The 23,832-nt window shown below is 40.8% G+C and overlaps 1 protein-coding gene across 1 annotated transcript in view; it reads right to left on the reverse strand.

Moving 5' to 3' along the window:
• Nucleotides 1-23,832, reverse strand: part of NELL1 (neural EGFL like 1) — a 657,613-nt gene that overhangs the window by 117,466 nt on the left and 516,315 nt on the right. Inside the window, 1 exon segment of the mRNA XM_042459591.1 lies at nucleotides 8,761-8,856. Within this exon segment, the coding sequence (XP_042315525.1) occupies nucleotides 8,761-8,856 (96 nt within the window).

Consider the following 23,832-nt stretch of genomic DNA (forward strand, 5'->3'; position numbering starts at 1 on the left):
GAATGCGACGGTCAAGAGCACCTGTTATCAGCTTCGGCTGATTCGCCAGCTGCGCCCATACCTGGCCCAGAGGGACCTAGAAACTGTTGTACATGCTCTGGTAACTTCGAGACTGGATTTCTGCAATGTACTCTACATGGGGCAACCCTTATACCAAACTCGGAAGCTTCAAATGGTGCAGAATATGGCAGCCCGGCTGGTCACTGGTGCTCCCAGGACCAGCCATATAACACTGGTTTTAAAAGATCTCCATTGGCTGCCCATCCGCTTCCGAGCTCAATATAAGGTGTTGGTAATTACCTATAAAGCCCTAAATGGCTTGGGCCCAGGATACCTAATGGACCGCCTCTCCCCGTACATTCCGCCTCGCACCCTCAGAACGTCTGGGCAGCAGCTACGGAAGGTGCCTGGGGCTAGGTTAACCTCCACTTCACGGAGGACATTTTCCATAGCTGCCCCAGCCCTTTGGAATGCGCTGCCCACAGAGCTCCGCTCGTCTACTACCCTGGCCCAATTTAGGAAGGATCTTAAAACCTTCCTATTCCAACAGGCATTCCCCGAATAAAAATCCTGTGGGCCTCCCTCCTCTTCCGTGGCCAAGAGGTTGGGCTACGGGGCTTTTTGCCTGTTTGTTTTGATTTTATTGTTGCGGATTTTAATCTGTTGTACACTGTGTTTTAATTTGTTGTAAGCCGCCCTGATCGTAGGAAGGGCGGCATATAAATACAATTTTTATTTACAGTGGTACCTCGGGTTACGAAATTAATTCGTTCCGCGGCTAATTTCGTAACCCGAAAAACCTTCGTAACCTGAATTGCCATAGGCGCTAATGGAAAAAATAGCTCTCTGCTGCCCTCCGGTGGCGGAAAATAGCGCCGAGGTTTTTTCGTAACCCGAAAAAACCTTCGTAAGCCGAAACAATAAATCCCTATGGGATTTTTTCGTATCCCGAAAAATTCGTAAGCTGGGTAATTCGTATCCCGGGGTACTACTGTATTTTATTATTTATTAAAGAAAGACAGGCCTACAGCTAAAAGTAATGTTCCATTAATTCAGGTCTAATTTGCAAAGGCCACCACCACTGGTAAATTCTTCTTAATAGAATGCTGCATAATGCATTTGCACAATTGACTTAAGCCTCCACTATCATCTCTACTTTGTATCCAGCACATGTCACCACCATAAATCCTGAGTATTCAATGACCACTAAATTCTCATTGAGTCTAATATCATCATTTCTATAGTGGAGTCTTGTGAATTATGGATCAGTCATGCTAGAAAACAAAGCCACTTGCTTTTTGGTTATCGTTTTTAACTGCCAGAAGCTTAGGTCACCCTTTTCTGTTTGCTAAAACAGATTTAGGTCATTAGAAACCGAGCCAATAGAAAGTCTTCCATTGTTGCAAATAATGCATAAAGAATTGTCCTGTGTCAGTGTAAAGACATCTCTGAGTGCAATGCAGCGAACAGATGTCACTGATAACTAATAGTCTCGCTACAGCTATACATCCATTCATAATGCATTTCTGTAGAACAATAGATGATTAGGTACAATCTAGCCATGATTTGGAGTAGTGGTGAACAACATTTACTTTTCCTCCACTAATTATACTACAGCTAGTCACAGAGAATATGTTAACATGTGTCAGGCATCTATTCTTAACTTTATACAAAGCCAACAGATTTCACCTGAGATGCACTGCGAAAACAAATCATAGTGGAATGAAAATTATGCTTAGTTCAAGCCTGCATTCTTTCATCACCCAAGCCAAAGATATTCATTTGAATAACAGAAATGACAAAAGACAAGTGAATGCTTTTAGGAAGATCGGTAAGTCCAAATTCCTATTTACACTTTGGAATTGTTCCAGAAGTGCTGCAGTGACATTAATACAATATAAACCTGATTATCATTAACTACCTGTAGCAGAGATGCAGCAGAGGCCCAACATGTGTCCACAATTAAATCTTAAAACGGAACTATTTTGATTAAAAGGAACCATTCTGAGGCCTGTTACAGACAGGCCAAAATAAAGCTGCTTCGAGTCACAGTGGAGGTATGGTGTTTGAATGATGCATGAGTCCTAAGAGTCCAAAAGTTGCACCAAAGCCACGCTCCAGCCCTAAGGACTGGAGCGTGGCTTTGGTGTGGCTTCTGGACTCTTGGGACGCATGCATCATTGAAACACCATACCTCCACTGTGACTCGAAGCAGCTTTATTTTGGCTGTCTGTAAAAGGCCTAACTCTGTATCATACAATACCCTTTCAAAATATATAGTTCTTGTTCTATTGCCATTATAAGACACTGCAAAAAAAAAGGGGGGGAAAAGAAAAAAGAGTCCTATATTATCCTAGCCCAGTAGTATTATGTACAGGGGATAGAATAAGTCACCAAAACTGTTCCACACTCATCTGTACCAGTATAAAAAACTAATTTTAATTGAACGGGCCACATATTAAGTCAAGAGAGCCCTGCTACTTCTGCTGCTGCTGCCTGGCAATTCACAAAAAATAACCATTTGCCTTTAGGGGTAAACTTTCTGTTTTCTTGCAACTGCTGCGGTTATTTGCATTGATTTTCAAAAATGCCTACAGCAGCTGCCAAGCAACCAACAGAAGCTTCTCACCAGAGAGGTAAATTGGAACTGGCAGATCTGGGAGGCAATTCTTTTCTCCCTCCAGGGTCTTCCCTCTCATATACACACACCCACACCCATATACATATATCGCAATCTCACTCTGCCACTCCCAGTTCTACCTGGAAGCTCATAAAAGTATCACAACTACTTCCCTGGAATCAACCAGAGGGGTTTTTTTGGTGTGTTTTTTGGCACTGCAACTCCCAGATTCTACCAGCCAGAATGGCTAATGGTAATCCTGCAGAGTTCTAGGCAATATAGTCTTGCAGAGTAATTTTTCTGTGACATGTTGTAAGTAGCAGAGCTTCTAGAAAATGAGAATACTGCTTTAAAAAGTAGTGGTAGCTCATCCTTTCCTCCTTTGGCCTCTTTACATGAGAGGAAAAAGAAGTTTACAGGATCTAACTCACAAAATGTGCAAATAGCCAAAAATGGAGTCAGGAAATTCATAACTAAAATTATATATAAATATAAATATAAAGCTAGTTTCTGGGAGGTATAAAGAAACAACCAGTAATCTATATAAAGGCAAAATCTCTATCTGAAATGCTTGGGATCAAAGGCGTTTTTGATTTCAGATTTTTTCCAGATATTGGAATATTTGCATATGTATAATGAGATATCAGGGGAATGGGATCCATTTCTTAACATGAGGATTAATTTATGTTTCATACACAGGTTGTACATGTACCCTGAAGGGTTTTTAATAATTTTATGCATGAAACATTTATGTACACTGAACCATCAGAAAGCAGAGGTGTCACTATCTCAGCCACCCATATGGACAATTTTGGATTTTAGAGTATTTCACATTTTGGAATTCTGGTTAAGAGATAGTTAGTAGTTGCTGTTATTGCTATGTGCCTTGAAGTCACTTCTGACTTATGGAGACCCTAATGTGAACCTATCACAAGGTTTTCTTGGCATGATTTGTTCAGACGAGATTTGCTATTGACTTTACCTGAGACTAAGAGATTGTGACTTGCCCAAGGTTACCCACTGGGTTTATATGGACAAGCAAGAATTCAACGCCAGGTCTCAAAAGTCATAGTCTAATGCTCAAACCACTATACCATGCTAGCTCTAAGAAATTCTTAACATGTACAATAAATGGATAGTCTATTCAGTTTTGTAGCACTAAAGGCACAACAGATGCCAAAGTATATTGGGCATGAGTAGAGGAAAGGTCAGATGCATTTTCATGCTATCTTCATTAGTAGTAAATATGAAAATCCTTTTCAGAGTCTTATTCTTCCTGCCAGTCTGAGCCAAACATATCAGAGGGTGAAGCAGACTGGCAGCTTACCATGGCCTCTGGCCACTCCAGCTCCAGTCTGCCCCTGATTGTCCCAGGACAGTGGTGACTGGACACCATGGTTCCAAAGCCAGCCATGGTTGTCAACGGGGCACCAGCAAGGAGTGGCTTTTTGCCTCTTCTTTTAGGCCCAGATAAGGGCCACCTTAGGTGGCCACGGAGCAGCTTCTAGCCAAACTTGGGGCATGGGGGCATGTGACATCTGCACGGCATGCCCCTGGACCAGCCAAAAGCTGCAGGTTTTGGCCTGTGTGCTTTGGACCAATGTCAAAACCCTCACAAAATATGAATGGAAGTGCTTCTTGCATTCTCCACCCTTCAGTACATGTATGGACAATATTTAGATTTTTGACTCCCTAGATCTACTGGAAATTGGCTTTATCTTTTTATAATATGTAAAACCTTCCTCTCCCGTCTCTTCATTATTTTCCCCTACCGATTTTGCCAACTATTTCATCACAAAGATCACCACTATTCAATCTGAGATAGTTCTTCCTGATTTGTCTTCTATCACTAATCTTCTGGCACCTTCAACCAAATACTATGTTTCCTCCTGTTTCTTTGGACAACTCTCCATGCTGCTGAACTCTTCCAAACCTGCAACCTGTTCTCTTGATCCAATTCCCTCTCATCTTCTAATCTCTATAGCCCCTTCTTTTCTACCCTCGCTTCTCTATATCTTTAATCTCTCTATATATACAGGCTCCTTCCCTTCAGACTTTAACCATGCTCTCATTTCCCCAATTCTGAAAAAAACTTGTCTTAACCCCTCTTCTTTGTCTAGCTATCATCCGATTTCTCTTCTTCCTTTTCTTTCTAAGGTTTTGGAATGGGTCATTTATTCTCGCTGTCTTGAGTTTCTTGAACCCAACTCCATTCTAGATCCCTTTCAGTCCGGTTTCCGCCCATGGCACTCTACAGAGACAACCCTCACAAAGATCTCGAATGATCTTTTGTGGGCCAAGGCGAATAGCCTTTACTCTGTCCTTGTTCTTCTTGATTTGTCTGCGGCCTTCGACACCATGGATCACTGTCTCCTAGTTGATATACTTTCTGACCTCAGGTTCTTGGACTGTGTTCTTGATTGGTTTAAATCTTATTTGTCAGATAGATCTTTTGCAGTGGTCACAGGTGGTCAGACCTCGTCCTCTGTTCCCTTATCTATTGGACTCTCTTTTGGGTCCCCTACTGCTCTCCCTTTACACATTGTCCCTAGGAAAACTTATCAGTTCTTTTGGTTTTTCCTATCATATGTATGCTGATGACCCTCAGCTGTATCTTTCCACCCCTGACCTTTCTCCAGGGCTTGAACAGCAAGTTCCATCTTGTCACACAGCTGTCTCTCACTGGATGCACCATCGGCATTTGAAGCTCAACATATCCAAGACGGAGCTTCTTGTCTTTCCACCGAAGACCACCCTTCAATACTCCTTTACTGTTTCTGTTGATGACATCTGTATTTGACCGGTCCAGGAAGTCTGTAGTCTTGGCTTCATTATTGATTCTTCTCTGTCATGTATCCCCCAGATCCAGGCCACAGCCAAAGCCTGTAGATTCTTTCTCTAAAATATTGCTAAAATCCATCCATTTCTCTCAGCCTCTTCTGCCAAGACTCTAGTTCACCCTCTGGTCATCTCGCGACTAGATTATGGTAACCTTCTTCTGGCAGGGCTTCCTCTCTCACACCTCCGTCCTTTAATTTCAATCCAGCATTCAGCTGCACACATTATTATATCTGCTCGCCACTCTGACCATGTTTCTCCTCTATTATCATCCCTTCACTGGCTCCTCTTCCCCTTCTGTATTCAGTATAAGGTTTTGTTGTTAACTTTTAAAGCTCTGCATGGGCTTCCCCTCCTTATTTATCTGAACTTCTTTCTCCCCACATTCCCACTTGCCCCCCCCCCAATTCTGGTAGTTAAGGTCTGCTGTCCCAGCCCAGGCTCTCCACTGCCCCGTCCCGAATTCGTCCCTTTTCACTTGCTGTCCTCACAAGCACGGGTCATCATTTCTTTAACCAGTTTCAAAACTGAGCTGAAGACTATATTGTTCAGGGAAGCGTTCCCAGGCATTGTGTCACTGTTTATCCGATTGTTATCTGATATTTTATTTTATTTGATCTCTGGTGTTCTCAGTCTGTTGCCTCCTTATTTTATCTAATTCTATCTTGTATTATTATCTATTGTTTTATATGTATTTTGTAGAACGTACGCCATTTCATTTTTATCAATTTTATTGTCTGTATGTATAGCGCTGTGTAAATCTACAGCGCTATATAAATAAAGTATAACAACAATAATAATAATAATATACATTATTTATTTTTCTGGCCTCTGCATGTCTGTGGGGCTGATGAGTTTGGGCTGCAGTTTTCAGTCTCTAGTTCAGCTCATGCAGTTAATTTCTTTTCTAGTTTCCTTCTTGTTTATATTGAATCTATTGAAGGTATTGCTATTATATTTTATTTATTTAGAGTATTTATACATCTCTCTTCTGTTACAAAGGCTCTCTGAGTGGCTTACAAATTATTAAGACATTACACAAAAGGAGAAGGGAATGGCAGTGGAGAAGGAGATCAAGCCCAGAAGATACAGACAGTTCTTCTCTAAGGCCAGAGTGATGGCAGCTGGAATGGAGGGAAGACCTTTCATCTGTCTCTTGACAAAATATTGTTGTGCTTAAAGTATTCCATTAATTTAAATAAGCCTCTGTTATATGAATGTGTTGTTCAATTCTAGGTTTAGAGTGTTTGAGCATAGCTTTTATGGAACAAACAAATCAACCTGGAGCAAGTATTCAATGGAATAGCTGTACTATCACCACCACCATCATTATCTCAGATTTTTCCCTAGACTTGTTCCCTCAGGTGCTTAACACATTAAAAAGATTACAATTAAAAACAAACAAAAAGTCAACATGAAAACCAAATTAAACTATTAACCAGGTTAAAACATACACCCTGAAAAGATTTTTGAAAAGTTAAACAATATAAATTCAAAAGAATAGAGCAGTTACAGTCCTTTTGTTAAAAGCTTTCAGTTTTAAAATCCTGTCTGAATAATAATAAAAAGTAGGTTTCCGCTGATGAAAGGACAGCAAGAAGGGGGCCATTCTAGACATCCTAGGAAGGGAGTTTCACAATCAGGCAAAGGGGCAGCAACTTAGAGTAAAATAGTACAAGTATTAAAAAGCAATGTAGAGAAAGAGAAATATAGAAATATAATACAGTGGTACCCCGGGATACGAATGCGCCGCCTTACGAAATTTCCGGGTTACGAAAAAAATCCAATTAAAAAAACTGTTCCGGGTTACGAAGGTTTTTTCGGGTTACGAAAAAATTTTTGGTGCTTTTTCCATTACGCCAATGGGTTTTTCGGTGCTTGCGAATTTATTTCCGGGTTACGAAAGCGGCGGGCGAAACGATTGATTTCGTAACACCGGGGTACCACTGTTTCATGAAACTGCATATTTGTTGCTACAAAAATAGGGACTACAAGTTAGAGTTGAAGCCAATGAAATCTGTAAGAAAGGAAGTAACTATAGATTTAGAAATGTTGTTTTATAATGTGGATATTGTTTATGTTTTTGTATTTGTTTAACCTAAGCAAAGAATGCAAGGGCAAAGTTGGACAAAGTTAATCCAAAAGACAGTAGAGAGAGGGTAGTAAGGGAAAGAAGAGGGAAATAGTATGTAGATGGAAGGTAAGAGCAGGTGAGAAAGGAAGAGAGAGAGATGTTGGAAGGAGGAGGAGAAGAAAAGAAGGGGTGCAGAAGTGAGAAGAGAGGGAAAGGTGAAGAGAGAAATTAGTAAGTGAACTAAGAGAAGTAGAAGGAAAGAAAGGCAGTTAGAAGGGGAAGGGAAGGAAGGATGCAGAAGAAAATTGACACTTATTATTATGCTATTAATACCAGTACGTGTATTTAAAAGTAGGAAAGGTAAAATAGGATAGAAAATGTTACTAATTTTCATTATTTTCATAAAATTTGTATTCTATTGAATAGAGTTTGTATGTTTGTAAAAAAAAAAAGGAGGAGCAGTCACTTAGAAGGCCCTCTCTCATATTCCTACTTATCATACCTGTGAAGGTGATGAGACTGAGAGAAGAGTCTCTCCTGTGAAACTCAGGGTCCAAAAAGGCTCAAATGTTAAAAATAACTTCACCCCCTGAAGCCCCTTGAACACTCCAAAAACCTTCCTTAGAGGGCTGGGAAATCTTCCTGAATATGTTTTCAGTGACATGGGGATCTATAGGGAAGAGGGAAAAGGGAAGAAACTCCTAATGGTATCATGGTCAATTTATTATTTGATCACTTTTTGTGCAGTGTCTAGAAAAGCCCCTTCACTGTAGAGAATCTGATTAGCAGTGTCATAGCTGCTCCTTGCAGCCTTCGCATATAATTCTCCAAACTTATGCAATATGCTGTGTATCAGCTGCATCTAATTTCACTTTCTCATCAAGCATATACAAATGTGTAGCCTCTGATCATCCCTACTCCTTTGACTGAATTTCTAACGGACAGAAGTGGACACACAGAATACACGGCTATGTGTAGTACTGGACCACACCTGTGAAACCACAATTATCTATGTTGGAAATCATACCTAGAAGAGTACTACACTAATGCTAGGCATGCAAATCGTTCCCAGATTTTCTATATAACAATTTTACTATTTGGAATAATCAGTCATACAATACCAAAAAAAAAAAAAAAAGAATGGCCATAGTTATTGAAACAATATAAATAATGCATAGCAGCAATCTGTAATCCAAAACAAGTCACTAATAGCCATTTGAAATTTTACCTTTCTCACAATGACTTCCTGTGAATCCAGAAGGGCATGCGCACTTGTTAGGGGCTATGCATGTCCCACCGTACCTACATCCTTCTTCACAAAATGCTGGAAAACAAAACAAAACAAAGCAACCAATGAACATTTATTTCATATATGTCTGTGTAATAACTTTAATATTTTCATGTAATTGTAAAATAATAAAGGTAAATAAATTCTATAAATAATAAAAGTAAATAAATTCTAGCAAATATAATTTGTTAAAATCTGGAGAATCGTTATAAGAAGATAATAATAATAATAATAAAAGCTTTATTTTTAGCCCGCCTTTCCTGGGATCAAGGCGGGTCACAACAGCCAAAACACGATACAATCAATATACAAAAAATTAAAATACAAAAAATACAAAACCTCACAATATCTTACAACAGTTAAAATCCAGTTAAAAAGTTTTCCAACTAGCACAAGATTACAAGAACAATGAGGAGAGAGAAGGGGGCAACATGGAATGTTAGGGGTAAGCCTGCTGGAACAAAAAAGTTTTAAGCCCCTTTTTGAAGTGTTCCAGGGAGGTGGCTGAGCGGAGCTCGATCGGAAGCGAGTTCCAGAGGATGGGGCCCGAGATAGAAAAGGCCCTCTGAGTGGTGGTAGAATATCTTGCCTCTGGGACACGTAACAATTGCTTCCCAGCTGATCTGAGTGTGCGGGGCGGAACGTATGGGGAGAGGTGGTCCTCCAAGTACCCTGGGCCCAAGCCATATTGGGCTTTATATGCAAAAAGCCTCAAGGAAAATTACAACAAACTGTTAACAAATATTTGACATGGACAAATACAGAATGTAAAGAATATGGACACGGTATAGAACATTTTGGAACCAAGCCTAGCCACAGTAAGCCCAAAGATATATTTTCAAGTGAATACTATTAATAATTTTTAGAGTAGCAATGAGCATATTGAATAAATGAATTGTGTTAAGTTCCATACTTCATTTTAATGATTTGAGAAGTAGCTTCAGTTGTAATACCTGATCTTCCATGTAGCAATTAATTAGCAGTAAATGTCCTCCAAGTGTTCTGATTTGACAGGGACAGTCCCAATTAATCTTCCGTCATCCCACTTTTTAGCTGCTTTTAAAATGTTCCAATTGCTTTCTCATCCTCCCACTTTCACTCTTTGTCACTGGCTACTTCAATTGCAAATTGAATTCAAAACTGAAAAGTAGTTTGCACTTGGGTCACTAACCAGGTGAAAGAGAAGAGGAGGAGATGGAGTAGGCTTAGGAAAAAGCAAGCTTCTGCAGCCTCTCCTAGCTTGTATGTTATTCTTCTTTAATAACTTTTGCCATCTCGGACTCTGATGTTGTCTATATACATAGGACCTTGAAGAGTTTGATAGATATGTCCAAGAAAACTACATGATCATGGACTGCAATTGAGCAAACTGCAAGATTATTGTCATAGGCCCAATATAGACAGGTACTCTGTGGCATGGTGGCAGCGATACTAGGGTTAAGGACCACGCACCAACCGCAAGGTCCCTAACCCTAGTACAGAGTGGCGGCGTACTAATGGTGGCGTCCCGTGTACATGGGTGCAGCCATTGTGATGTAGGCGCTGTGCGTTGCTTATGTCACAAGTGTGCCAGTGGCCCACTCATGACGTCACTCTGGCACCCTAAAAAGAACCCAGAAATACAGGGTTCTTTTTACTCCAGAGGGAAGCTGCGCAGTTTGGTGGCTGCGGCTTACCTCTGGAGGAAAATAGGCCACTGGCAGGGCACCTTTCTGGGCAGTCTGTCCCAGGCCATAGATTAATTTGAAATTTAAAAATTGCTGGCATCATAGCTATTCAAAGAACCTCAGAACTCCATTTGAAAACCTCACAAAGGTCCAGGGTCAGCCCATGTATGAGCCATGTGATTTAGACCACAGAGCTGGCCTCAGTGCTTTCAGCACATTTAGCTGCCAAATATTTGGTGAGCCACTGTTTCTATTGTCAACACCTACCACCATGTGTATTTTTCCACTTAAGGAAAAATGATATGATGTCAATATTCAGAATGATACAATGTCCAGCCCATGAAGATGCAGCAACCATGCTGAACAGAAAATATTTGAATTAGGCCTTAGGCATGCATTCAGCTACACTGCAAAGGGGAGATGAGCAAAAATCATAGGTATGTATGCAGAACTATTTCTTCTTGCCCCCATAGATGTCACTGGAGTTTTGTGAAAGATTTTGGTAGAGGCACCCTGAGTGCTACATGCTCAAAAGGAATATTAATCAAGTCTTGTGCACTGCATTTCCCAAGGTACCCAGTAGGCTACAGAAGAGAAACTACAATGAATATTTAAAGAGTACCTTCTGCATCAGAGTTAAGAGCAAAGCCAACAAACCAGCCTGCAAACTGCAATCACAGATGGCAAAGAGAAACAGGAAATTGTTTTAAACAGGACTTAAAATGACATGAGACAGAATGGGTGCATGTACTCATCGATCATTTTTGCCCGTAACAAAGTGGACAAAAACATGGCATTAGGGTTTAAATCCTAATTTAGGTGAGCAGAGAAAATGACACTACCAGGATTTTGTTAGGCTGCTTGAGCAGCCTGTGGCACTCTGTGGTGCACCTTTTAGGCCTTTGTGTGGAAATGATGCATGTGACAGGGAACTGAAAGTGAAGACATAGACAATAATTATCTCAAGATGAAACCCCTTAAAAGAGCTGTTCATGTCATTCTAGCTCTTATTTTGTATTGCAAACATATCTCAAAGAGAACAACCATTAGACAATAATGCTCTTCTGCATGCTCCACATGAACAGACAACAGTGGACCAGAGTTGGCATGGCAACGGGCAGAGCTAAAGCTACAGCAGCGAAAGAGAAGGAAGCAACCATCTTCTGAAAACTCAACATCATCATCCTGACAGAAACCGATGTCACAGCAGACATGCCAACTAGCCATACATCTTTCAATAAAATTACATGAGACACCATGGTGGTTTTGTAGACAAATTATACCAGCAAAAGGTCCCAGCTAAGCTATGAGAAATAGCAGCTCTTTTCTAAAACTACCCATCTTTTTGATACTTCAGGATAGCAAGGCCCTGCAGTGTTTCAAAATTCGTATTGTCATCTACGCTTTTGCATCTAGATTCAAGTTGCCTCGAAAACCACTGTACTAAATCACATTGCTATTTATGTGGGAACACATTTGGGCATCTCTTGCTGATGCAGCTGACCAAAGTAAGGCCTTTCATTTCACTGTGACACACATTTAACTGTTTGTAATGTGATAACTTTTATGAATATGAATATGTAATATGACATAGGAGAATGGCATTTGGCCCACATGTATGAAGTATATTTCAGTTTTTCAGGTACAAATATTAACATGATACCCATTTTCAAATGCAAAGTTAGAAGATGCAGAATAATACAAAATACCTTATCCTTGAAAAACAAACAAACAAAAAATAGAAGTTGAAATGCGCTTTGAAACCAATTCCAGAGCATTCAGGAAGAAAAAAAAATCAAGTGCAATACTAAGCCTGCTACCACACTGAAGAAATAAAGCAGTTTGACACCACTTTAATTTTAATGGCTCAGTACTGTAGAAATATGGGATTTGTAGCTTATAGGGGCACCAGAGCACTCTGAAAGGAAAGGCTCAATATCTTACAAAACTACAAATCCCAGTGAAAATGTACTAAATAGTGTCATATTGCTTTATTTCTGTGGTGTGGATATACTCTAAGTCATTCTTCTTTCTGTGGTGCTCAAGAAAAATCTGTTTACTTCATAGTATCTGATCAGTCACACCAACACACCTTTAAGGAAGACATTTACCAGCTTATATTTTCAAACGATGTCTCCGGCATACTCAGAAAATCCTTGTGAAGTAGTATCTTTGTCCTTGCAAGGGACAAGTGGAGGACATTAAACATTATGTCCCACACTGCCCCTTTTATGAAGCAATAAGAAGAATGGCACTGGGTAACAATATTGATAGTGTCGTATGGCCAGAAGCATATTAACTACTGGCTGGTAGATACCAGTTATCAAGGGACCATATTTACTTTGCTGTCTTTTAAAATTAGGAGAAAAACCTCTATCAACTAAAGTAGTTAGAGACCTGTCCAAATTGCAGTCTTAGAATTAGCATTAGCATTTGATATATTTTTCTGGCTTTGTAACAACTATAAGACATAGTAGAATGTACAGTTTTATTTATATTTTATGTGTTTGTTGATGTTCATGTCATATTCTGACTTTTTTCCATAACTGGAACTCAATACGATTTCTTGTGTTATGCACTATGGTTACAACAATAAATTTACGGTACTTACAGTCTTTACTAGCATAGCAGATTGTCACACAAGGCTAAAAAGCAGAATTTTAAAAAGATAAAAGTATTTTGGCTGGCACTCAACGTATGATGTTTTGTCTGTCCTGCTGTTACCTTGCATTTAATTCATTTCTCTTGTGTACCTTTTAACTGATTGGCAAAACCTGTCAATAAGCCTTCAATCTTTCTGATATTGGTTGATTGCTTTGTCGCAGTAGCTCCCTTCAGGGCACTTCTGCTTCCCAGGTAGTCATGTGGTTCTGCTTCTGTTTCACTCTCCCCCTGCCCCTGACAGTGATCCTGGTTGCCGACACCTTACCAAAGCCAATTATTGTTTGCTGTTTGGAAGGTATTGGCAGTAGGGATAGCTTGTTCCTTGCTTCTTCTCCTCCCCCTACCATCCCTGCATCCCTTGATCCCTGTTGCTCCTGCCACCCATGTTACTACCTGATCTCCCTTCCTCACACCACTTTCTACCTCCCTTTGCCTCATCTCCTGCCAGTTGCTGCCTTCCACTGCCTGATCCCTCCTTCTCCATGCCACCTGCCTCCCCTCCACCTGATCTCCTTCCCTGCACCACTTACAGTTCCCCACCGCTTGATCTCCTTTCCCCACACTACCATCTGCCTCCCCTGTTGTCTGATCTTCCTTTCCCTGTCACTTGCTACCAACCACTGCCTGATCTCCCTTCTCTATGCCATCTGTTGCCTGCACCACCTGATCTCCCATCTCCACACAACCTGCTGCTCCCCACTGCTTGATCTCTTTTCCCCACACTACCAGCTGCCCCCCACTGGCTGATCTCCCTTTCCCCTGTCATTTGCCACCCACACTGCTTGATTTTCCTTCCCCATGCTGCCTTCCACCCTCTCCACCTGATCTCCCTTCCTCACACCACCAGCTGCCCCCAACCACCTGAACCTCCTTCCATGTGCCACCTGCTGCCTCCCACGCTGCCTGATTTGTCTCCCCACCATCTACAGGACCTAAATAGGGCAACAGTGGAGAGGAAGCAGGGCAATATGGATGTTGGTGCACCATACAGTGGACCACAATACTGATATTGAATCAGAGGTGTGATAAAGATTGCTTTAATACAAGCATGTTTCCATCTGCTCCAAAAATGGAATTGTTGCACTATAGAAGCTTCATGTGATAATCTCCTCAGTTTCTACAAGCAATAAAGAAAAGCAGCACACAATTTCATCTGTGTAACCACACCATTCAGATTAAATGTCCTTCCACCCTATCTTTTTTCTAGACAGATGTACAGAGAGAAAAGATGGTAAACTGTATTTGCTCATGACAAATTGGCCTGAAATAGAAGTGAATAGGAAAGGACTTTAATAAAGGGAAGAGAGGAAATCAGAAGAGAAGAATGGGACAGAAATATGCAAGGAAATATTTGGGAAACATTGAAGTATTTACCATTTAATTTTCCTGTGTTCCTGGATCTGAGGGACACCAATGAGGCAGAGACTTGACAGGTTTAGATGTCTATTATTTTACTTTGCTTTTTATTCCCTAAAAATATAGCACTGGTGTTGAAGCAATCTGCCTTAAATAAGAAATATGATATGGCAGTTGGAGAGTAAAACAATGCAAAAAGTGTGGCTTTAAATACAAAGCAGAAAGATACCTTATCAGCAGAAATGCAAATGGTTATTTGTCTGCTTAAATATTATAAAATTATATCCAACATGACTGGAAAAACAGGGGGAAATTATACTGATTGCTAAGTGATATTACAGAATTTACTCTCTCACACACACACTCACTCACACAACAGAGCATAACTAATTCAGTTCACATTTCATCCTTTCTTTGGAAATTAAATTGCTTAGTACTTGAGAAAAATTTGAAACAGCTAAATCTTTATTAGCCTTAGAGAGATCACTAAGTAGAAATGAGATCGAATTAACATTAAGATGCAATACAGTATGAAGGGAATTAGTATTCTCAGCACAAGTTACTGAGATCAGCTCTTCTGTAGAAAGAAGTGCACAAAAGGAATTACCAGTCTTTTTACAAAATTATGATGATTTCATCTCTTGTGCTTCTATTGTTTCAAGGTAACAGAAGTTATGGGATCTTTTCGACTGTTTGACTATATTGTCAGTTGTTTGCATCTTTCCATCTTCAGCAACACATAGGCGCGTTACAGACCGCCGGATTGCGGCGGTCTGCTGCTGCCGCCGCTTGCACCATCCGGGAGCTGCAGCCTTTAAATGGCGCGGCTCCCGGACGCTGCCGAGAAGGAGTGTGGAAATCATGCTCCTTCTGAGGCCCTGGAAGAGGCGCCGCAAAGCGCAAGGGGCGCATTTGTGGTGTCATTTTCAGGGCGACATGTGCGGACGCAACGCATGCAGCATGTAAAGATGGCGGCGCCCGTGTGTATAGGGCGCCGCCATCTTTACGCCCTCATCATGTGCTGGGGTGAGGCCGGTGTGGATGCTAGGTCCTCGGCCAACCCCTAGCACGTGACGGGGGTGTATTAAAGGCCTGTCTATAATGCGCCATATACTTCATTCACTCACTCTTTAAATGCCTTCTTTCTGATAGGTTTATAAGTAGTGATTTAGTTCAATTATTCTACTATATTCTATTATAATTACATGGAGGATCTGTTCCGGATCCCCCTACATAAGGGGATATCTGCATATGCTTGCATCCCATTGGAAACAATGGGTCACATGCACGCGGTGGAGCAGTGCGCGAGCCATTGTTTTTCTCACTGTGCGGCTTTCGCTTATGCTGGAAGCCATGTATAGTGCGCCCGCATATGGCTCAGGTGCACTGTATATAACAAATTTATATTATACTACATTATACAGTAAAATTCAGTATAGAACATAATTACAATTCAGGAAGAAAAATTACTTGACAGCATCAAAGTACACATTCAATCCCCACAAAAGACAGAATATTTTCCTTCCATACAGGCCCATGGAGGGCGTTCTGAAATGGCCCTAGCTGCCTGAGGACCTTGGTCTCCTGCTAAGCAAATAAAATCATTCCTTTCCTTCCCCATTCCCTTCCATATTTTTCTTTTCCTTTTCCTTCTTTCCTAAACTTAGCTGTTCTGCTCCACAAGCTTACCTAGTGGACTGGGGTTCCAAAGGTTCTGTGTTTCCCCATCCCATTTGTCTTCCCAAAGAAATCACACAGATTAGTCCAGCAGCACAGCCATGTGACACAAATTGTCCAATACAAATATTTATTCCTCTAAGGCAGTAACCCTTCCTAAGGCAATAACTCTTAGGTAGCTCCCTAAGGAATGATCACATCCTAATTCACTAAAGCATATTTTTAAATTCAGTGATAATTGGGGAAATCAAGAAGTTTAGGTAAAATCACTACAGTTCACTAGAATAATGAATTAATAATTTAACAGTTTAATTGGCAAGTTTTTTCCAACTTCTGGCTCTATAAGTAGGTGTATTGGGGCTGTTAGGGGAGGGAAACTTGGGACTATCACTTAAGACCCGAGGACAGACTGTAGATAGCTTTCAATGACAGTTAGAAGGCCCAAAAAGGAGATAGACAGAAATGTTTCACATTTATTTTTCTAGATAGGAAGAGGGAACCAACCAAATCTAAGTATGAAGTAGTAAACTATTTACTACTAGAACTGAGGGGCTGTATAGACAAGCTTGAATTGCTGGTGTGGGGGTGGTGGTGTTCAGACGCATGCCCCAATGATGCCCCTATGTTGGCATCACACTGCCTGCACACTCATATGGTGGGCGGCATCATGGCGCTCCTTTAGTGTGGCGTTTATATGCTGCACACTGGAAGGAGCGCTGAAAAGTGCCACGGCAGTGGCAAGGGCAGCTTTTTGCCAGCTCTAAAAGGAAAAGCATTTTGCCATTTCTTTTAGAACCAGCAAAGCACTGGATCAGGGCCATGGCATGAGGTTGTCTTGGCTCTGATCCAGCACTGAAAGGAGCAGCAGAATGCTGCTATAGTGGGATGGTTCCCATAGAAATCTGACAGGAAACAGGAATCTGTTGGGGTGTTAATACTATAAAACTACATCGTATACTTGGTTGCATGTGTGTGTATGTAAACAAACAAACAAACTGGTTTAAGAGAACCAGGGTCAAAGATTTGGGACTTTATTTTTTACTAGGCATGACTATAATATCACTTACCACATCTCTTGAACTTTCCTGCAGCTTCTGTGGGGCAAAACAGATAGTATCTCTGTGGCAGCTTTCTGCTGCTTCTTTTTGGGCCAGCAAACTGTGGCATGTGGTTGTTGTGGCTCCAATCTGGCTTTCTCAGGGGCAGCTTCAAGCCTCCCCCATTAGGGCTGTCTGTTTCGGCCCTATGGCCCAGTACAGACTGGTTCTGAAGGATGCCCTTATCAAATGCGAGGGGCACTCCACCCACACGTTCCTCGCACTGTGGCGCACTCGTTACGCCACCACTATGGCATAGAAAGAACCCACTTTTTGCGGGTTCTTTTTCCACCGGCGGGAAGCCTCATCCTTTGGTAGCTGAGGCTTCCCTCCAGTGGAAAACCAGGCGCCGGCAGGCCGCCCCTTTTGGGAGGTCTGTACCCCGTCAATATTTCCTTTAAATTTAGCTGCTATGCCCACTGTAACTCTTGGAGAAACTGATTTTCCTAGCAAGCCAGTATTTTATGTGTCATCCCTGCTATAATCTAAAGTATTTTGGTATGGCTTCATCTTGAGTCTTGTTTTATATTTTAGATACTGCATAATTATAGCAGTTTGATACCACTACAGCTGCCCAGCTTCATCCTGGAATGTATTGGTTGATGAGGTACTTAGATTTATCCATTGCACTTCCTTGACCTATAGCACTGGGGTTTTCTGCCACAAGATTCTAAGTTGTTCACAAAGGTACATGTCCCAAAATGGCACCATGTCAGTTAAAGTGGATTCTCAACACTAATTGTGTAGTATGGATACATTGGCGGGTTACAGACCGCCAGAAAATACATATGGAATACGTATTAGGGTTAGGAAGGGGCGGTGCTTCCGCACCCCCCTAACCCTAGTACGTATTCCATACGTACAACATGGCAGCGCCCCTTCCACATGGGGGCCTCCATGTTTACGTATCGGACGCATAGCGTCCAGACGTGTTGCGGCGCCTATGACGTCACGAATGCGCCAGCGGCGCCTCGCGATGTCATAGAGGTGCCGCAAGAAGGAGCTCCATTTTGGAGCTCCTTTTTTGTTCCGCGCGGGAGCTGTGCAGTGTGGCTGCTACGGCTCCCTTGCGGAGCAAGCAGCGGCGGTGGCAGACCGCCGCAAAGCGGCAGTCATTGTTTCTTCTAGTGGACTGGAATAAATCCTGTATCACATAGGATGTGACCTGATTTTAAGGGAAGTAATCCCAGATATAAATGTTTGTTCCTTGAAGTTCTCCTTTTGAGCGAAAAGGGTTTATATGACTTTATTCAGTGAAACAAGAGGAAAACAAAGAGAACAACACGTGTGCAAGTTTGTTATCATGTATTTTATCAAAATACTTACTAGGTCTACGAAAAGTTATCGAAGTTTGAAAAATTATCTTCCATTGAAGGCTCTGGGACATAGCAGAAACTTCCATGAATGGAAGGAGAGAAGCAATTTTTGCTGATTGTCTCTTTCTCTTCTGCAGCCCCATGTAGCCCTGAAACTGAGCTCTACAGGATTAGGGGAGCTGCTCTTGAACAGCATGTGAGTGGTACAGTAGGCTGCAACTAGAAAGCAGAACTTAAAATCTGCCTTTCTTCTGTCTCTTTTCAAAGAAACCTCCACTGATTCAGTGGGTTTCAAGAACAAATAGTCAGCACTAAACACAACTCACCATTCAATGCCAAGATATGATCTTTACTGGAAAATGTTTCAGTTTGGGTCTGTGGTTCTCTATGTTAGAAATATGCTTCCCCCCCCCCTTCTGTTATTTCATCTAAATGCAGTAAAAAGTCATGTGATCCTGTCAAATAAGAAAGACACTTTTCAGGGTATAACTACTATCAGGCACAGTATACATTGTGATAGTACAGGATTTCCACTGACTGCAAAGACAGTAGTTTGGGATTATGCAATCACATCATTATCATGTTATGCTATTATATCAGGCGAGTATTGTAACCTTTTAACAGATTAGAAGCAAAGCAGTGTCAAATCACAAATCCCTCAAAACCTCAGTTTTGGCTACATAAGTGGATTTATATCTGCTGTGTTTGAAGGTATTTCCAGTGTTGTATGCAGGTTAGCTGTGCAGTCCTCACAGAAAGTACCTTCTGCTGGTACTGAGGGATGGGATGGTGGGACAGAAATCAGCTTCCTAGCCATACAGTTAATTTGGTAAAATGTGTTCATGTAGCATAACTGCAGATCTCTCATGCAGTAGCCTGTCTTTGAACTTCCACTTCTTATTAAGTCATATAGGCGGGTTACAAACCGCCAAAAAATACGTATTGAATACGTATTAGGGTTAGGAAGGGGCGGTGCTTCCGCACCCCCCTAACCCTAATACGTAGTCAATGCGTACAAGATGGCGGCGCCCTTTCTACATGGGCGCCGCCATCTTTGCGTATCGGACGCTTAGCGTCCAGACGTGTCGCGCCGCTGCTGACGTAGCGAGCGCGCCCCTGGCGCCTCGCTACGTCGCAAACGCGACGCAAAAAGAAGCTCCATTTTGGAGCTTCTTTTTTCGGTCCGCGCGGGAGTCGGGCCGTCTGAAGGCTCCGGCTCCCCCGCGGACCTTCTGGCGGTGGCGGCAGAGCGCCGCAAAGCGGCGGTCTGTACCCCGCCATAGTCATTTCTGTGAAAAGACCTGTGCTGTGTTTCAGACCCTTCAGCATCACAATTTTGTCAGGGGACAACATAATACTTCAGTATGAGTCCCACATAGCAGGTTCCTGGTAGTCTCAGACTGCTAAGTGTAAACATGACAAATCCCTATAGAGGCTGGTATCATTAATATATTTTATCCTTCTGCCTATTTACAGGTAAAAATGACTTGTTAGAAAAGTACTTACTGAATCTGCAACAGAAGTCTTTATTGAGAAAATTAAATGTGAAACTTGCTAGAATAAAATCTCAAGGGATACCATACATTTCAGTGATACAAAACTACAAGCCGAAAAGTAATTTCCAGAATCCCAGTTAGAAACAAACAAAAAATACCCTTTGGTTTTTTGTGGGTTTTTTTGGTCTATGTGGCCATGTTCTAGAAGAGTTTCTTCCTGACGTTTCACCAGCATCTGTGGCATCTGAAGATGCCAGCCAGAGATGCTGGCGAAATATCAGGAAGAAACTCTTCTAGAACATGACCACATAGACCGAAAAACCCACAAAAAACCATGGATGCCGGCCATGAAAGCCTTCGACTTAACAATACCCTTTGTTTTCAGTGGGAGTTAAGTAGTGATGCAGTCCACAGCAAATATGCCTTTCTCATTTGTTTCTTTTAAAATTGGAGAGGAAAATGTTTCTTCTTTGGCTTTCTGTTTAATTGACAGATTGCCAAGGTCCAAAGGCATAATTTGTTCAGGATATTACACCTTTAACTACTGTTCTATGTAGGATGACTTGATACAAAGGAGAACAGTAGTCCTAGGCTCTAAACTGCTGTATAGAAGTATGAATTTTAACAGGATCAACTAGTAATCAGAAAAGCTGCATCTGCTGTTAACTTCTACTTCATCCATAGTGTTAAAGGTATTCCATATCCATTCCGTTCTTTCAACCATTTCCTACTCTCCAACATTTCACAGGTGAAAACTAGTGAAAACAAGTGAATGTTCTGAGAAAAGTGTGGGGTGTAAATAAATAAATAAAGGGGGCATCTGTGGCCAAGCAACATCAGAATGTGGTAAAGGTGGCAAAATGTTTTAATGAGGAAGAACACATAAGCTCGGAGAGGATGCAGCAGTTTGATTTTGTTTGAATTCCCTGAGAAAGATTCTGGCCCCTTCTCTCTTCTCCCACTACTGAATCAATTGAGTGTGCAAACTACTTGAACTCAGCTTGCAGCGACTGAAATAAGCTGAGTACAAAGGGGGGAAAGTGGGACATTTCAAAAGCAGCTAAAAATGTAGGACAAAAGAAGGTTAATCAAGACTGCTCTTACCAAACTGGGACAGTTATACAGTATGCAAACTTGTTTCCAAAATTATTAAATTATGTACCTAGACAATGAAGTATGAAACAAAAGAATTTTGTGCAACTTTTTCATAAGAACAAAATGACGACTATAGTGATCTTTCAGTTTACAGTTTACTATAAAAGTTGCTCCAGTTGAAATTTCCCCTGGCAGCACATCCCCAGCCCCAAAGCCATACCATCCTCATAATGCAAGCATCGACCTGTCCTTGCAAAACCATGCGGGCATATGCACAAATGGGCTTCATGAGACTTTCAAGGAAAAGCTGAACTGGCCTCTCACAATGATAAGAATGCAAAGAACTACCACAGGGTCAAAATCAGAAAAGGAACATTGATTTTATAGTCCTCCACTATCTGGAATTACAATATCAGTTCTGCTTAATGGCACATACTGATTTTTCTGCCTTATCGCTGAGGTTATTGTGCATCCTCCTTTCTCTCTGTCTCTCAGCCAAGAAAGTTTTTCTTCTGATTCTTTGTCTAATAAAATTACAGTTTTGGCTGATCCTTCCTGTGGGGATCCTTTTTGGCTCTGCACTTGGCCAAGAAACAAACAGAATTGAAACATTATTCAAAGTCATGGTAGCAGTCATGCCTTATTTTTATTTTATTTTTCCCATTTTATCATTATACATGTCAGAGTACAAAATATATGTTCAGGATTTTGAGAGTAACCTTAAGTATATTGTAGAAAATGGTATTGTTCAGTGTTTTCGGTGACATGTTAGTTTCCCCCATGTTTTGCAAATGCTTATAGCTGCAGATTTGTTTTATCTCTTATCTTGTAGACTTCTGGGTGGTACAGAAAAGTAGTCAATAAATGAATGCAGAAATACTTCACAAATACAAAAAGCAAAAGCATGGTACTTGTCTGGTGAAACCACATATAAACTAAGAATATTTCACATGCTCAAAATTTAATGAAAATAATAAGTCATAAAATGCTTCAATGAATATAATAAAAGAATAGTAGATTATGAAGAAATGCATCATTATACTGTCTCTACCTCAAAATGAGCAGCAGGCAGCCTGGGAGTACTTAACTTCTAAAATATATGGGCAGAAACTAACCTCCTTGAACACGTTATGTTATATTTATATTTGTACAAAATGCTACATATTATCAAGCCTTTGAAAACAGTCCAGTCCATTATGTCCATGTGTTTGATAGTGAAATTGAATTCACTTCCCTCTGTGCCCTTGTCAAAAATACAAGCTATCTTGAGCCACAAATATCAATAAATCATATTTAATAAAATTCACTATCCCATACATGAGAGATCAAATTGCATGTACCTACATTCTTGAAGAGACTGATTAATAAATAGGTAAGCTGCCACTTATTATTTATAGCTAATATTGCAGTATATCCTTACCTCTTAATGGTGAACATTTCCTCTTTTCAAGTTTTTGGAACTTAATGATCGTGGCTTGACCAGGGACCCATTTGGATATGGAGTGCCCTCCCCCCCCATTATTTTTTCCATATTTACAGGGTGAATTTAGTACAAGGTTGCAATCAATTTTTCACATTAGTAAGGAAGAGCATCCTGACACTAAGAGGTGTCCACCACATTGCTTTGTGGTGTGGTGAAGTCTCCTTCTTTGAAGGTTTTCAAACAAATGGCCATCTGTCGGGAGTGCTATGACTGAGCATTCCTGTGTGGCAGGGAGTTGGACTGGATGACTTTGTAATCTCTTTTGACTCTATGATTCTATACTTCTAAGGCTCTAATGCTGTTTGCTTTTGTGGACGTTTGTTGGCAACAGTGAGAATTTACTTCCAGATAGTTTGCATGCTTGTTCTTGTCCCAATGAAGTTTTGTGATCTCTTGTCACGTTGGAAAGACCAACATCATAGATCCATGTTTCCCATATTTTTCATAATGAAAAGCATTCTACACATCAGCTATACTATACAACTCCTTCTTATGCCTCACCCCAGTAACTAATACGACACTGTAACAGAGGGTGATACTTGCTGGTGTTAAAAACCACTAGTAAATAAATAAATAAATAAATAATAATAATAATAATAATAATACAGCTGCTGTCTTGAAGACAAACTAATTTATAAACGCTTTCAAAGGATAATTAGCTGGATTTCCCTTTATAAGAAGACAGAAATATGTAGTAATGACCAAAAGCCCCTGCCAACATTAAAATCTCCCAGAATTCTTGGCAGAAGTAGTAATTGATGATCATTTCAGTTTCAGAGGAAATGGCAGGAGTATGTCCTTAGACTCAGTGACAATGACTGACATATATGAGCAACAAACCTCTTTCCATGCCAGACAGAAGAACACAATGAAATCAGGAGCGAGGAAGACTACTGATTTATTTCTGAGGGCAAAAGAAACAACTGCTTTCACGATAAAATCCAAAATAACAGCAGAAGCTAACACTGTGTGGTCAGAAATAGGATCACAAGTGGCTTAAAAGGCCAATCTGAAAGGACCCTCAATTAACTTTAACACATTTAGAATTATTTAAAAGGGTTTTTAGCTTTTTTTTCCAAATTGTTGTATGGTCTTACATTTAAAAAAACCTGCAAATAGTAATTTTATTCTTTAATCAGTGTCCTACCATAAGATCTTTTG

The sequence above is a fragment of the Sceloporus undulatus genome, chromosome 1 (assembly GCF_019175285.1).
Source record: "Sceloporus undulatus isolate JIND9_A2432 ecotype Alabama chromosome 1, SceUnd_v1.1, whole genome shotgun sequence".
Classification (NCBI taxonomy): Eukaryota; Metazoa; Chordata; class Lepidosauria; order Squamata; family Phrynosomatidae; genus Sceloporus; species Sceloporus undulatus.